Consider the following 14974-nt stretch of genomic DNA (forward strand, 5'->3'; position numbering starts at 1 on the left):
TGTTAGCTTTAGCCATGGAGCACCATCAAACTCATTCAGAATCAAATGTAAACATCCAAATAAATACTATACTCACATGATCCGAAGCATGCATACAGCATGCATGACGAACATCTTATAAAGATCAATTTGAGGGTTATATTAGCTGTGTAAACTTTATTGGAAGTTCAAGTCCATTTACTAAACATTTTAAATATATAAAATATACTACATCATCATATGTTCTGTCATATAAACAGTATTTACAATAAACAACACAAATTACTTGCCTCAAACAACATGCATTATTATTATTATTATTTTTTTTTTTTTTAATCTATTTCATCTATTGCCAAATTTAATATGTGAATTATATTATTGAAATAAACACATTTAGCGTCGTCAGGCTGTTTGTGCTTAATGGATAAAACCATAGGCGCTGAAATGGTTGAGCACCCATGGAAAAATACGAGATATTCTCCATTGATTTAACCAATAAGACGACGATCTTCACCCTTTTTTATAGTTTATTTAAGGCTGTTTCTATGGCGATATTTTAATGGCAAACGTGGAGAGCGCTTCCAAGTGATGCACGAGCACAAATGGCTCAGCTCTCAATCAGACACCTGCGCTCAAACTCTCCTTGCATTAGATGTCAGCGAGAGACTCGCGACAACACTCGTGAAAAGAATGTGCTTTTGGGTCGAAATTGTCATCTCGCTGCACGTATATAATGCAAATGAAACATTCAGTTGACCTTAATTTGAGTTAAATAAGCTAACTACTGCTAAAACGTGTTGTTTTTGAAATCATGCAGAGGAACGTTGTGGCTCGTGTAAGTTAGTCTATAATTTTGCAAATGTTTCAGTCTAATCTAGCTAGAGAGCTTTTTTGTCTCTTTTAGAGAGCGTTTGCTCATTTTGAGCCTGTTTTTAAACATTAACTATTTGTAACGTCATTTTTCATATGTGGAAAAAAACGAAACTAAACTAGCCAATCAGATTTCTTTTCAATCATATCCCCCACGCGGCCACGCCCACCTACCATACACACGTTTGACTTTACAACACACAAACGCACACCTTTATGTATTCTCATTCTCTCTTTCTCTCTTAATATGTGGAGTGTACGCAGATAGATTTTAATAATCAATTTAAAAATTATGTAAAAAATAAAAACGGCATTAATTAGCGCCCTCTCAAGGTACACACAGTGCGTACAGCCGTACAGCTGCAGGCGCCGCTGTTCTAGGGCACCTTTAAAATATAAGAAAGTCTGACAAAAAAGTACTATAATGCTACTTAAAGCATTTTTTTTTCTTAAAACGATAATGCTACTTTAGGTGTCTGTAAATTAAAATAATCTTATATTCTCATTAACCCTTTCATTATTATATATTCAGAATGTCTTACATTTATTGTGGGAATGAATTTATGCCTCATGCCAGAGGGCCTCAGAAAACTTATTCATTTGATTAAGTTTACTCAGCACCTGTCAATATTATTATTACTGTCAATACAATTAAAATTATATATATATATAAAAAAAATTTAAAACAAGCAGCTGTATCATAACTAGAGCAGAAATGCTGGAGGAAACATCTTACCTTATACAGGGGAATGGCCTTTGAGTCAGAACGGGTGAGAACGATGCAGCCGTAACCTTGTGTAAAAACATCATTACATTTTGGACAATTATAAAATAAAAACACATTTACTTGAAGAAATTACAGTTTCTTAGCCACATACGCAAGTTTAAATGCGGCCACAAGATGGAGACAAATGAAAAACAATTCGCTGAGGGGAAACACGACAGACAAATAAGGAAATGACGTGCGGTGTTCGGCATTTCTGCTTTGAGAAGCCAGAGGAGCTAGGAAAGCTTTCATGGGGCAGTTCTGCAACAGTTTTTCAGTAGTGAGATGACCGATTGTAAGAAACGACTGTCAGCGAGGGCACGAAAGCAAAGGTACGTCAGTGTTCACTGTCTGAATTAATGTTAAGACAGAAACAGGCCAGAGAGACTGTGTGTAAGCGTGTGGTTTAGGGCAGGTCGTGTGTCAACACGTGTAACTTTTTGTCACCCCTAAATATAGCAAAAGGATAAGACACGTTTTACGACAGCACATTAGCAAGACCACATGTATGATCTTTTTTGTCCAAGTAAACCCAGTTAGTAATGAGACTGTAACACAGACTGCTCTTTCTTCAATTACCATTTATTACTTCGTAAATATGCCTATTTTTTTAGTCTATGCAGTAGACTAAAAATGTTTAGTGGGTGTGGGTATTTGAATGTTCTTTATGTCCTCTGTATTTATTTATTCATGCTTCTATTTTTGTTTGGAGATTATATGTTGTAATATCTTATTTTACCAGTCATTTGTCTGTCAGTCTACTGTGAAGTGATGCTTCCTGACAGCTGAGCTCAGACAGCAGAGATACATTTGGATTCAGGTGTCTGAATGTGACAGCTTCAGCATGTCAGGTCTCATTACAGGCTAAAGGATTGGCTCTTTACCATTTCATTGGAATTATAATGTATCATTTCAGTATACAACTCAAAACCATGTCTTACTGACAGTGAACACTTGACTAATTTTACATACTATGAATAATATTTGCCATTTGTGTATATTTATTGTAAAGTGTGCCTTGCCATATGAGAAGGTTTTCCCCTTGCCATGTTCGCCATTCTCACTGGGCCATCAATAACATTTTCTAAATTGTGAACTGATTCAATTATGCATTTAGAAACTAATGCATTTTTACAATTCAAAGAAGCTTCAGTTGAAGCAGCATATATACCACGACAAGGTGCATTTACATGCTGTTTAAGGGGATAGTTCACCCAAAAATGTGAATTTTGCCATCATTTACTCACCATCAAGTTGCCCCAAACCTTTATAAATTTCTTAGTTCTGCTGTATATGAAGGAAGATATTTGGAAGAATGTTTTTAACCAAGCATATCTCACCCCCCATTGACTACCATAGTATTTTTTTTTTCCTATTATGGTAGTCAATGGGGGGCAAGATATGCTTGGTTACAAACATTCTTCCAAATACCTTCTTTTGTGTACATCAGAACAAAGAAATGTATACAGGGTTGGAACTACTTGAGGGTGAGATGACATTTTTGGGTGAACTATCCCTTTAATGCATCAGAGGCACCATATGCTTTTACACAGAAACTACAATTGAAATTGCAATGAAATTGATTTAAATGTAATATAATGAATATAGAAACATGAAATTGTAATTGTATACTTATAATTGAATATGTATGTTTATGAAAATGCAAATAAGATAAAAGTTCATTATAAATGGTGAAGATGAACTCTGACTTAATCACTCAGATATGTGGTAAAACTATTTTCTTTTGATCTCTGTGGTCAGGAGTTGCTCAAAGATGGAAGACTGTTTGATAGAAGACCAGACAACCTTTTACTCGAAGGCAGAACACTACTGGAAGGAAGTCCCACCCACTGTGGATGGAATGCTGGGAGGTTATGGCAGCATTTCCAGCATTGACATTAATGGCTCCAAAAAGTTTCTTCAAAAATTCCTTGGGGTGAGTTATATATATATATAACATTGCTTCCACAAAAATATTAAGGAGCACATCTGTTTTAAACATTCATAATAAGAATAAATATGTCATATTAGTGCATATAGAATGATTAAATCAATGATTATATTGAACATATTAGAACGATTAATGATGGATCACGTGACATTGAAGACTGGATCTGCAATGAAGGCTGAAAATTCAGCTTTTCTATCACAGGAATGAAATACATTTTAAAATATATTAAAATAAATGTTATTTTAAATTGTAATATTTCACAATATTACTGTTTAGACTGTATTTTTGATCAAATAAATGCAGCCTTGGCGAGCGTAAGAGAATTTTTCAAAAACAATGACAAAACGAACGGTAGTATAAATCCTAAGTTATTATTTTATTTCGAACTCTAGTTCACTGTTATAGTGATTATTTGACAGAAATATCTTGAAATTGGAGTTAGACGGTAATCTTGCCTACAGGTACTGAGCTCCACCAAACCTTAAATGAAAGTACATGAGAAACACACTATCGTCTGGTTTCCTATTTTACTCTAAGGAAGGCCAGGGTAAGACTGGGACGGGCTGTGCTCTGGACTGTGGAGCTGGTATCGGCCGTATCACCAAGCGGCTGCTCCTGCCTCTCTTCCGTACAGTGGACCTAGTGGATGTGACGCAGGAGTTCCTGGATAAAGCTCGTACATACCTGGGTGAGGAAGGCAAGCGAGTGGAGAACTATTTCTGCTGTGGCCTGCAAGATTTTCAACCCCAGCCAGAACGTTATGATGTCATATGGATTCAGTGGGTGATTGGTAAGCCAATAAAATGGATTTATTTTACTACACCATCTATCAGAAGAACAGTTTTATAAAATGGAAACATTTAAACTGACCAAATGAGTCTTGCATTGTTTTGCAAACACAATAAACTCCATGTATCTTTAGGTCACTTGACCGACGATCACCTGGTGGAATTCCTGAGGCGTTGCCGGAGCGGTCTGCGTCCAGATGGCCTGATTGTGGTGAAGGATAATGTTGCATATGAGGGTGTAATACCTGATGATGTAGACAGCAGTGTGTGTCGGAACCTGAATCTACTCCGTCACCTAGTAGCCAAGGCTGGACTCAACATCATCTATGAGGAGCAGCAGCAGAACTTCCCTGAGGAGATCTATCAGGTTCACACTCTAGCGCTCAGATAGCTGCAAGCATTGCAAGAGTATGTTTTTGTGTGTTTGTTCTGAAGTCAATGATGTCAAAGGAAATTAGGATCAATGTTAGCTACACAAGAAGCTACGTGTTACTGTCGGTGTGATTGCCGTTTTTTTAAAAAGGCACAAGACTTGAAGGTGATATTGGGAGCTTGGGATTTTACCTCAGGAGTTTGTAATATGGCAGCTAGGGCTCATAGCTGTCATGAATGTGAATGTAAAAGTGGCGAATGGTAGCTTTTCAGAGATCCAAACAGCTTCACACTCCAATTCATCCTCGGTTTGAAGTCTTCTGTCTGACTCAGCAAGGTTGGAAAAATATGTGGAAGATAGGAACAATCAAAGAAAAATTGTAAACCACACACACTGCTTCATTTTTAGCAGTGGGTGTGCTAAAGACTAAAGGGATAGTTGAGCCTAATGAAAATTTCTGTCACCCTCATGTCATTCAAAACTTTCCTCTGATGAATATAAAATATATTTATGATAGTGTTTTTTTTTTTTTTTGTCCATTCAGTGGAGGTCATTGGTCTGGTTACCAACATTCTAAATGTTGTCATTTGTGTTTGACAGCCATACAGGTTTGAAACAACATGATGGTGTGTAAATGATGACAGAATTCTCATTTTGGGGGATCTATCCCTTTAAGATTATTTAATCAGAGTTTAGCATGTCTGTGGCACTGAACAATGTGTGTAAAACCTTTTAATAACTTATATGAGAATTTGAATGTTCCATTTTAATATGTGTGAATTTACAGCTGTTGACAGAAAACTCTCAACTGAACCATGTTGTATTTTGCCTTGAATAAATTAATATTTTGGAGCAGTCCTTGTATGAAACTTTGTTTATAACAGTGGATTTACCCTTTTAACAATAATATTCACAAACAATATTCACCTTCCCCCATCTCTGCAAAGATATTTATGGTCTATCTGCTGTAATTGTTATAAAATTGTTATTGATATATTTTAATGTGGTTGGTAAATTTAATATATTAACCACAGTTCATTCCAGAGGTTACATTATGTATTTTATGTTCTTCAGTAAAAACAAGTTGAAACCTAACAATTACAAAGCTACAGCACATTTGGTGCTTGGCCCCTATTTAGGGAATAAAAAGAAATATGATATCAGTTAGCATCTTGATTATGTATTTCTACTATGCAATTTATAGTTTGTTATATTAATAATATATAAATTGAAATCCTTTTAATTCATCCTTTGTCCACCTTGGAAGTTTGCAGAGGCCCCCAGTTGAGAATCACTAATGTAAAAATATACCAGTAAGAGTTGGATTCTGCGCTATATTTTTTTCTAAATGAGCACATCCATACTCATTTTTGACTGGTCCACACTTTGACCACATGATCAAGTCATGTTGAATCTTCAATGAAAAATTATTACACAAAGAATCAGTAAATTATATTTCAGTCATTATTTATTTTAAGAGATTAAAAGTATTTCCAACTTTGGTTTCTTTATTACTTTGTACTTCAATTAGTCAAATTTATACAATAAATATTAAAGTAACACAGATTACAGCTAACAGATCAAATTCATGGTCTGGTAGTGTGTGTATTTGTATCAACTTCAGTTATGCTTATAGGTCCCAGTAACATTGTCAAAGGCAGTGGGAAAGAAAGTTGTCTGACCACAACTGTGGCTTGACCCTCTCCTTTCAAAGTTGGTGGAATCAACGTTTTCACTTGAGGTTATGTTTTGTTTATTAAGGCAATGTATTAATGGAGAGATCAGGACCAGGTTTCACTTTGAAAGCGTCCAGTTTTCTCCATGGCATCCAGCATCTCTTGTGCCTGGTTTTCAGACATGCCTCCCTCTTTCTGGAATACTTCTTTCAGTGCGTCACATACACTTGTGGGCATCTGCTTGGCATTTCTGGAATTATGAAAAGGTAGCTAATTTCTGTCCTGCTCCACATATATGCTGTAATATTGCTATATAACCAACCACACATATAACATTCCATAAAAATGTAAATGTTTCAGTAAAATGAGCTATTTTGTTGCATTTGTCTTACCCTGCTATGTAAAAGAACGCTTTCTTCTTTGATATCAGATCCCATAAAAGTTTGCTTTGCTCCTTCACACGATGCTGAACGTAGATTTTATCCTCCTGTAAATGAACCATATTCAAATGTACCTAATTATATCCCACAGCCTATAAAAGAAAATATTTCCAGCAACAATTATTGCAAAAATAATCAAATGAACACTGTAATGATGTTGGAGTTATACATGTCATTAATTACAACAAATACATTAAAAACGATTGATGTGCCTTCTTTTAAAATAAAAATATTCAACACATTTGATTTTAAAAGTCACATGATCACATAACCTGCATACTACCGTATGACAAAAGACAATAGGTGTGTTCAGCGACCAATCGGCGAGAGCTGACGCTTACAGTCAGAGACAGATTTGATAACGGAGCCGTCAAGTTAAACACTTTCTGCTTCCCGTAGCGACGCTTGCACAGTATTTGCGTACTTTATGACAGACAAAGTGGATTAGATACAATATTTGTCAAATACACAAATGTTTTGATGAAGCAACAGAAATACTTGTCATGTACTGCTTAATACAGTGCCATCTGTACAAGAATTACGTATCATAAGCCTATACTATTTGCATACCAACAAAGTGAGTCTATATATTTTTATCAGTGTTATTTTGATAAACATGACAAAATATAACATTATGGTTACATGAAAAGAGTTTTCATTGTTATAAAAACATGGATTTGTGAGCATTAGCAGAACTGAAGCACTCAGAATAAACACAAAACACACATCATTGTAATCAGAGAATCCGGCCAATCGCAGAACAGCTGTGTCGTCATCAGAGCTTGTGCAGCTGCTCTGGAGAAACTCACAGGCTGTGACAGCCGTCTGCTCTCAAAGCACTCGCAGTATGTTGATGCCATAACGTCACACAGTGACCTGGCTTTGGCGCGGTCTCAAATCAGACAAAATTTCTAACCGGCATGCACTGCTTCAAGTCAGACATTGATTGGTCTGTGTAGCGCCACATGAAGTCGAACACACCTTAAGTGTTCCTGGTTCCTCCCCTCTCTTATTAGACACACCTGCTCAGTACAGTTATGGTAAGAGCTAAATAATACTCATCTGACCTGATCTCTGGAGAAGGCTGTGACAAGGGTCATGTGGCCTGCCTGCACCTTCTCCTCCCATTCTGATCGACAGTAGAAGTCTTTTGATTCAGAGCGACAGCCAAAAAATAGCACATTAGCTGAAACAGGAGATGAGACTTAAGTTAGATTGTATTAGGACTAAACACTCACCAACAGCAATATGCATCATGGCACACATCCGGTCACTACTTATCAAATTATGATTGTTCTAGGCCATTAAGTGCACATTTTACAAAGATATATTCAGAAAAATTCTGCACAAATTAATCAGAATATATCAGACCTTATAAGGAAGAAGTGTCCCTCACGATAAACTTTATTAGCAAAATACATGTTTGACCATCACTTTTCATCTTTTTCCTCTTCTGAATAACAACCAAATCCAACAAACTCACCCATCTTCCCCTGAGCAGCCCTCTCTTGTATGGCAGATCTGAAGGGAGCCACACCAGTTCCTGGACCCACCATTATCACAGGGGTGTCTGGGTCACAAGGGAAACTCAAACTTCCCTTCTTCACCCACAGCGGAACGTAAATATCTCCTAAACGGTATTTTGAACACCAATAAAGACTTTTTTAACTATCGATTCATACAATTTTTTTATTTGTCTAACTTCTTAATTCTTTCAGGTCGATCAGACAAACCTTTCGAGGGGTCCAGAGATGCCAGCCAGGAAGAACAGAGGCCTCTGCGTGGCTTAAAAAGCAAGGTTTTGTATTTCACCACAGCAAGCAAGATCTGGATTCGGTCAGGGTGTTGCTGTGGAATCAGACACAAATATTTATATAAATATTATACATGTATAATACCGTTCAAAACGTGCTGCTGATTTGGTGCTCAAGAAACATTTCTTATTATTATTATCAAACAGTTGTGCCGCTTAATATTTTTTTTGGAAACCGTAATACATGTTTTGAGGATTCTTTGATGAATAGAAAGTTCAAAATAGAAATCTTTTATAATATTACAAAATGTTTTTAATGTTTCTTTCAAATCTTTCAAGCAAAAAACAAATAATGAAAAAAAAAAATAATAATAATAAATAAATATATATATATATATATATATATATATATATATATATATATATATATATATATATATATATATATATATATATATACATTAAAAATGATTTACCAAGAGAGAAGAGGCAATAGAGAAGGAGCGAGGCTGAATTTCTGGAAAAAGATCCAACAAGTAGTCAATGCTTAACTCGGATGTGGTGTGAGGGAAGTCTGTTAGTACCTGATCAACAAGAGTATAAAAGGTTAAATAACATCTGCTCAGAGATCACAAAACCTGTTCAAATATCACTTGTACTAGCTTAGAAGGGGCAAATGCAGTAGATATTTCACTTCCTTTGTGTTAACATTAGAAAGTGTGATTACACTACTTGTTCACTGGTTACAAACTTTAATAACCACATAAATAACGCTTTGTAGGCCACAAAATATATGAAAAAGCACTCAGCTCTCACATACTCCCTATGACAACAGAAGACCATGTATGAAATGAGTCTACAGACATCATAAAATAGTTGTATTCTATCAGATTTACAGTCAATGTGACCTCTGACCTCCAGGGCTGTTCGGCGGGGTCGGTTGCAGTAGGAGTGAAGAGCATCCTGACCCTGAGCAGAGCTAAACTCCAAAAGTTTTTCACACTCCAGCTCATTAGTGGCAAAAGTGGCCAACAGCTCGAAGAAGGAACGACGTGGAACAGCAGAAATGTCCAGGAACTGTTCCACTAGAAAGCGAATGGAGCAGGGCTGAGGAAGACGTGCAGGAACTGCTACTACAGAGAGGAGAAAAACTGATTTTTTCAGACTTTAAAAAGGTATGCCTTTCTTTCTTATGTGGAACACAAAAGGAGATGTTTAAAATGCGGGTTAAGTAAGGTTTAAGGTGTTAAGTATCACCTGTGCTGCTGTCAGTGGGAGTTAGTGTGAAGTAGCACTTTGGGTCAAGTTTCAATAGTTGGCAGAACTGCTCCACATCCTCCGCAGCATTACAAGGTCTCATCATTACAACGTCCCCTGGGTTGTACCTGTCAGAGATGGACACAATCTTTTAATACCATTTTATTATGACATCTCTATATATTATTTTAAATAGTTCATACTGCTCACTGGATGTTGGAGCCTGTGATGTCAAACTCAATATGCCTGACATCCTGGAAGTGTGAGGGATGAGTCACTCTCTGATTGAACACGACTCGAGCTGGAAAAGGCTGCAGCGAGGTGGGAGGTGCCTTATTATCAGGTGTTTGGAGATGCTCAATTTGCTTATCTGGAACTTCATCTAGGAAGTGGAAAACGTATCGGGGTGGAAGTCTGAAAAGATAGAACATTTTATATTAATTGTTATATATTTCAATTAAGTCAAGTATTTTGAAGCTATTAGTGTTAGATTATGTGACATACATACTTTTCTTCTTCACGGATTGGAGCGAGGCCAGCTGGAGGAGGGTAGGCAGACAGGGTTTTCTGCCAGAACGAAAGCAACCAGGGGTCAATCACACCATCCGACCTGAGGAGCAATAAAAGAAATATCAGCTGTACAGAATGCAAACTTATATAGCGACTTTATTCAACAATATCTAGTGATGGGCGATTTCCAAACACTGCTTCAAAGCTTTACTAACCTTTAGTTTCGAATCAGTGGTTCGGAGTGTTTATCTCTTCCAAAGTCACATGATTTCAGTAAACAAGGCTTGGTTATGTCATAAGTGTTTTGCAATTTCAATGGCTCACCACTGACTTTAGCAGTTTGATACCAATGATTTGAAACAAAAGATTCGTAAAGCTTTGAAGCTTCATGAAGCAGTGTTTTGAAATCACCCATCACTAGAAATTGTTGAATAAAGTCATTATTTTGGTGCACAAAAAGTATCCACGTCGCTTCATAACATTAAGTTTGAACCACTGTAGTCACATGAACTGTTTTAAATATGTCTTTAGTAGCTTTCTGGGCACTGAAAGTGTTAATGGTCTTGCTGGCAATGGAGGCCTCACTGAGCCATCGGATTATATCAAAAATATCTTAATTTGTGTTCTGAAGATGAACGAAGGCCTTACGGGTGTAGAATGACATGAGGGTGAGTCATTAATGACAGAATTGTCATTTTTGAGAGAACTAACCCTTTAATGGACTATATGCACGGGTTACTTCCTGGTTGTCATTAAGCCAGCTCGAGCACTTCCGGTGAATTGTTAGCTGTTCATTCTGTAGTCGTTGTACATCGACACAAAACCATCTATGGTTGACTTTTTAATGTTGTATTTATATTTTAATGTAGTTATCACATTTACCTAATTTGCCAATAAACCAGTTTTATTGATTTCAATAAAGACGAAGCTATTATTGGGACTGTTTAAAAATGCCGTGTCTGTAATTAGACACGCACACACATTTTTTCCCAGCACTTCAAATGTTATTTTTAATGTGATGACCACAAACATTATTTGTTCATCCTTCTGAGATTGTCCCCATTGAAAAATCGAACGTTTAAAAATGTAGGAAATTTAACATTTGATAGAAAACACTTATCTAAAAATAAAAAAGACATTAGCATTTTAACCACCAGATGGCGGCAAAGTAGCATTTATTTGCGCACATATCAGCCATTTCCTCTAAACGTTTTTTACTTCGTTTTTGACTAAATATTAAACATTATAAAATAACTAGGTTTAAAATACATTTTGTCAATGTGAAGTATGAAATACTCACAAAATCTTATGAAAAACAATAACTTTTATTGTGAATTACACAGAAAGCGAGCATCGTGCTCTCCCTTTGTAATCACAGCAGCTGTCAGTCAGTGCAGCGCAAGATCAATGATTTCAGCACACTTGTGAAAACACACATTTATTCAATTAATCTAACTAAAGTGCACAATAAATATTTAATTTTTGAAGCTTTTTTCCACATAAAAGTGTGAAAACTAATGGTCGAATTGAATTTAGCCGAGGAGGAACATTGAGGTACGTCTTTATTTATTTATTTTTATGCTGTCTTGCATTTGAATAACTAAATTAATGCTATGCCACACTATTTAAGTGACTATATTCTGATTATAAACTAAGTATTACACTACCGATGCTCAACACACCAGCAAATGACATCTCACCGGAAGTTTTCGAGCTGGCTTATATTAATGCGGAAGTTCTAAAGAACGCTCCGTGCATATAGTCCATTATGGGACCCCAAGATTATTGAATGTGGTTTGCCCTTCAATATAAAATTTGGTATTACAACAGAAGATATTTGGTCAGTATGTATGAGAAACCTCTGCTCACCCCAGATCATGTTGATCATCAGCCAGTCCAACAGGCAGAAGCATATTAGCACCAAGCTGAAGCAAACGCTTATAGAGCTTCTTCGCAACAAAGTTGAATCTGGAAAGTTGACCGAAAAGGTCTTGTTGTATCAATCATATTATGCAGCCTGTAAACATTTATGTAGTCACTTCTAAAGAATTTACCCTTTCAAATGCATTAATAATATGCAGCTAAGAAAATACATAGACAATACATATCAAAGTATAATGAAGGCTTTGTAAGCAGAATATCCGTCATCTTACTTCGGATATGAGGAGTCTCCGAGGCCAAGCACTGCACAGTCAAGCCGACAAAGAGAATCAGCAGGCAATGACTTCCTGAACAGGAATCTCCAGAATTTCTATATGAAGCAAATATAAAAATATTTAACACTTAAATATATGTAATGCATTCGTTAGAGTTTATAGGCTAAATTCTGTTGTTTATAGACTGACCTTCATATTGTCTGGAGGGTCCCCCTGTCCTGTGGTGGCACAGACAAACACTACCAGAGACTCTGAGATCAGGTTGGCCTAATGAGGAGACATATAATAACATAAAACAAGGAGATCATATGAACTATATCCAGAGGTGTACTGTACTTAAGTATATTTTTGGCTACTTTGTAGTTGTACTGTGTATCAAAGATATTGGCAAATTTAACTCTCTACTTGACTACATTTTTGAGCAAGTAAATGTACTTTTTACTCCACTACATTTGTGATGAGTAATGCAATTACAAATTACATTTTTCATGGCAGCTAACTTTTTCTGTAGTTAGTTTCTGATATAAAGAAGCGATATCGCCATCTAAGGGCATTGAAGGTACTATATCTTGTGCGTTTTGCCTTTACTCACCCAAAACTTGTCAACAAGGCTTCTTGACGTGAATGTGAGTGCATTAACAGGTAGTTTCTGATCGCAGGTGTTTGATTTATTAGATGAGGAAATGACTGCAGCTGGTGATGAGACTCAAACCAGCACATGCAGTAGACTTTGACTATTTAATTTTACTTAACATTGTCTTATTTATCTGCTATATTGACCTTTTTGACAAATATTGTTGTACTTATGACCTTTTTGTGCACTCGAGCTTAACTGAGACTTCAGAGTTTGTAGATGTTTCAAAGGTTGTTGTGTCGACCTTGATTTATTGCAGTATTGAGGTGTTCAGTTTTATTTTGATTTTAGAAAATACACTTGATTTCTCATCTCACAAATCAGCTGTTGTTTCTTATTTTTACTGGCAGTCTCTCAGGACTAGTGTATCTGAGCCTACATTCAGCAGGAGTAAAATACTTAAGATAATTAAAATCAGATACTTTAAGACTTTTACTCAAGTCATATTGGAATTGGTTACTTGTAACTTGTAGTGAAGTCATTTTTGATGTAAGGTGTCAGTACTTTTACTCAAGTATGTATTTCAGGTACTCTTTAAACCTCTGACTATATCATATATACTATTATTAATTAACTTACAACCCCCACACCATGCAAAGCTTCGCATGTCTGTGTATGACTGCAGACTGTATAAGCAACATGTACTGACCACATTGTAAGTGTCCAGGGCTTCCACTCTGACTCTCATCCGCCTCCTCTGCGCCTGACGGCCGATCCGCTCGGCTGTGTCCTGCGCTGTTCCCGTCTGACTCCCGTACAGAACCAGGAGAGTGTGGATGCTCATCTTGACACTGGCATTTTAAAAAGCAAATAAGTGCAATAATGTTAATTTCTATGGTGTTTTCAATCGGCTTCAGATCAAAATACTATTTAATAATGGAACTTCTTATAATGAGATCAAAATGCATGGGTGAGTTAGTTGAAGGCAGGTCAATGACAGTTTTCAGTCATCCACCATCTACGTGACATTTCATACAACGCCCTGCATCTGTTCGAGATCTACGTTAAAGAAAATATTCTATTGTGTAAGATGTACCTAAAAATCTAAGCACCTTAAGTGATACTCTCACTACTCTCAGCACACATATATTGACAGTTATGACTGACTGTAAAACAGAATTCTATGGGACACCAGCATGTTGTCATGGAGCGCTTTACGGCAGAATTCAATCATTTTACGACAATTGCGAAATTCATTCACGCCACATGTATGTTTTGTCAAACGTGAGCTAAAATTGATGATTAGATATCCGGAAACATACCTAAATTATATTAATTCTCCTCTCTTCTGTTCGCCACTTGACTACTCACGACGCGCACAGTCAGAGAGAACAAGCCCAGGCATTCCAGTGGAAACTGACCAATAGAATCGAGTCTTACGTTCACCAACCAAGATTGACCCCGCCCACTCAGCCTACAGGGAACCACCCATCTATCTATCTATCTATCTATCTATCTATCTATCTATCTATCTATCTATCTATCTATCTATCTATCTATCTATCTATCTATCTATCTATCTATCTATGACGTGCTTAATAACATCAAAACAGCAAAAATAATAATCGCAAGCAAAACTTAAGACAAGCTTGAAAATGAGGAAAAAAACTATTGGATGCACAAAAAGAAAAATAACCATACCTCAACGTGTTATAGAACGGCAAAACACAATATTGTAGAGACTTAAATACTATTTAATCTAATACAAACACATATTAATCATAAAACATATTCAGATTCACATACAAAACCTAGTTTTCATTTATCAGTTCCGTTATTGCTAAACAAAGTTAAGAAATCAGTTGCTGGTGTATGTTTGGA

General features: G+C 36.3%; 2 protein-coding genes across 4 annotated transcripts; one reads left to right on the forward strand and one right to left on the reverse strand.

Moving 5' to 3' along the window:
- The first annotated feature begins 1827 nt into the window (after positions 1–1827).
- On the forward strand, positions 1828–5650 carry ntmt1 (N-terminal Xaa-Pro-Lys N-methyltransferase 1). The gene is made up of 4 exons (XM_067407013.1): positions 1828–1947; positions 3377–3551; positions 4104–4356; positions 4489–5650. Exons 1-4 carry the CDS (start codon positions 1901–1903, stop codon positions 4743–4745), a joined length of 732 nt encoding a protein of 243 aa, XP_067263114.1. The 5' UTR covers positions 1828–1900; the 3' UTR covers positions 4746–5650.
- Positions 5651–6191: 541 nt separating this feature from the next.
- On the reverse strand, positions 6192–14520 carry ndor1 (NADPH dependent diflavin oxidoreductase 1). 3 transcript variants are annotated; one of them, XM_067406792.1, is made up of 15 exons: positions 14416–14520; positions 13803–13944; positions 12709–12786; positions 12517–12614; positions 12233–12331; positions 10362–10463; positions 10064–10267; positions 9854–9981; positions 9512–9726; positions 9073–9180; positions 8577–8691; positions 8327–8473; positions 7911–8029; positions 6796–6890; positions 6192–6653 (listed from the first exon to the last, which is right to left on the reverse strand). In XM_067406792.1, exons 2-15 carry the CDS (start codon positions 13935–13937, stop codon positions 6509–6511), a joined length of 1788 nt encoding a protein of 595 aa, XP_067262893.1. In that variant the 5' UTR covers positions 13938–13944; positions 14416–14520; the 3' UTR covers positions 6192–6508. The 3 variants fall into 3 exon arrangements, with proteins under 3 accessions (XP_067262893.1, XP_067262892.1, XP_067262891.1); XM_067406791.1 differs by having other exon boundaries at positions 9512–9729; XM_067406790.1 differs by having other exon boundaries at positions 9512–9747.
- Positions 14521–14974: the final 454 nt, after the last annotated feature.

Source organism: Chanodichthys erythropterus, chromosome 13 (genome assembly GCF_024489055.1).
Source record: "Chanodichthys erythropterus isolate Z2021 chromosome 13, ASM2448905v1, whole genome shotgun sequence".
Lineage (NCBI taxonomy): Eukaryota > Metazoa > Chordata > Actinopteri > Cypriniformes > Xenocyprididae > Chanodichthys > Chanodichthys erythropterus.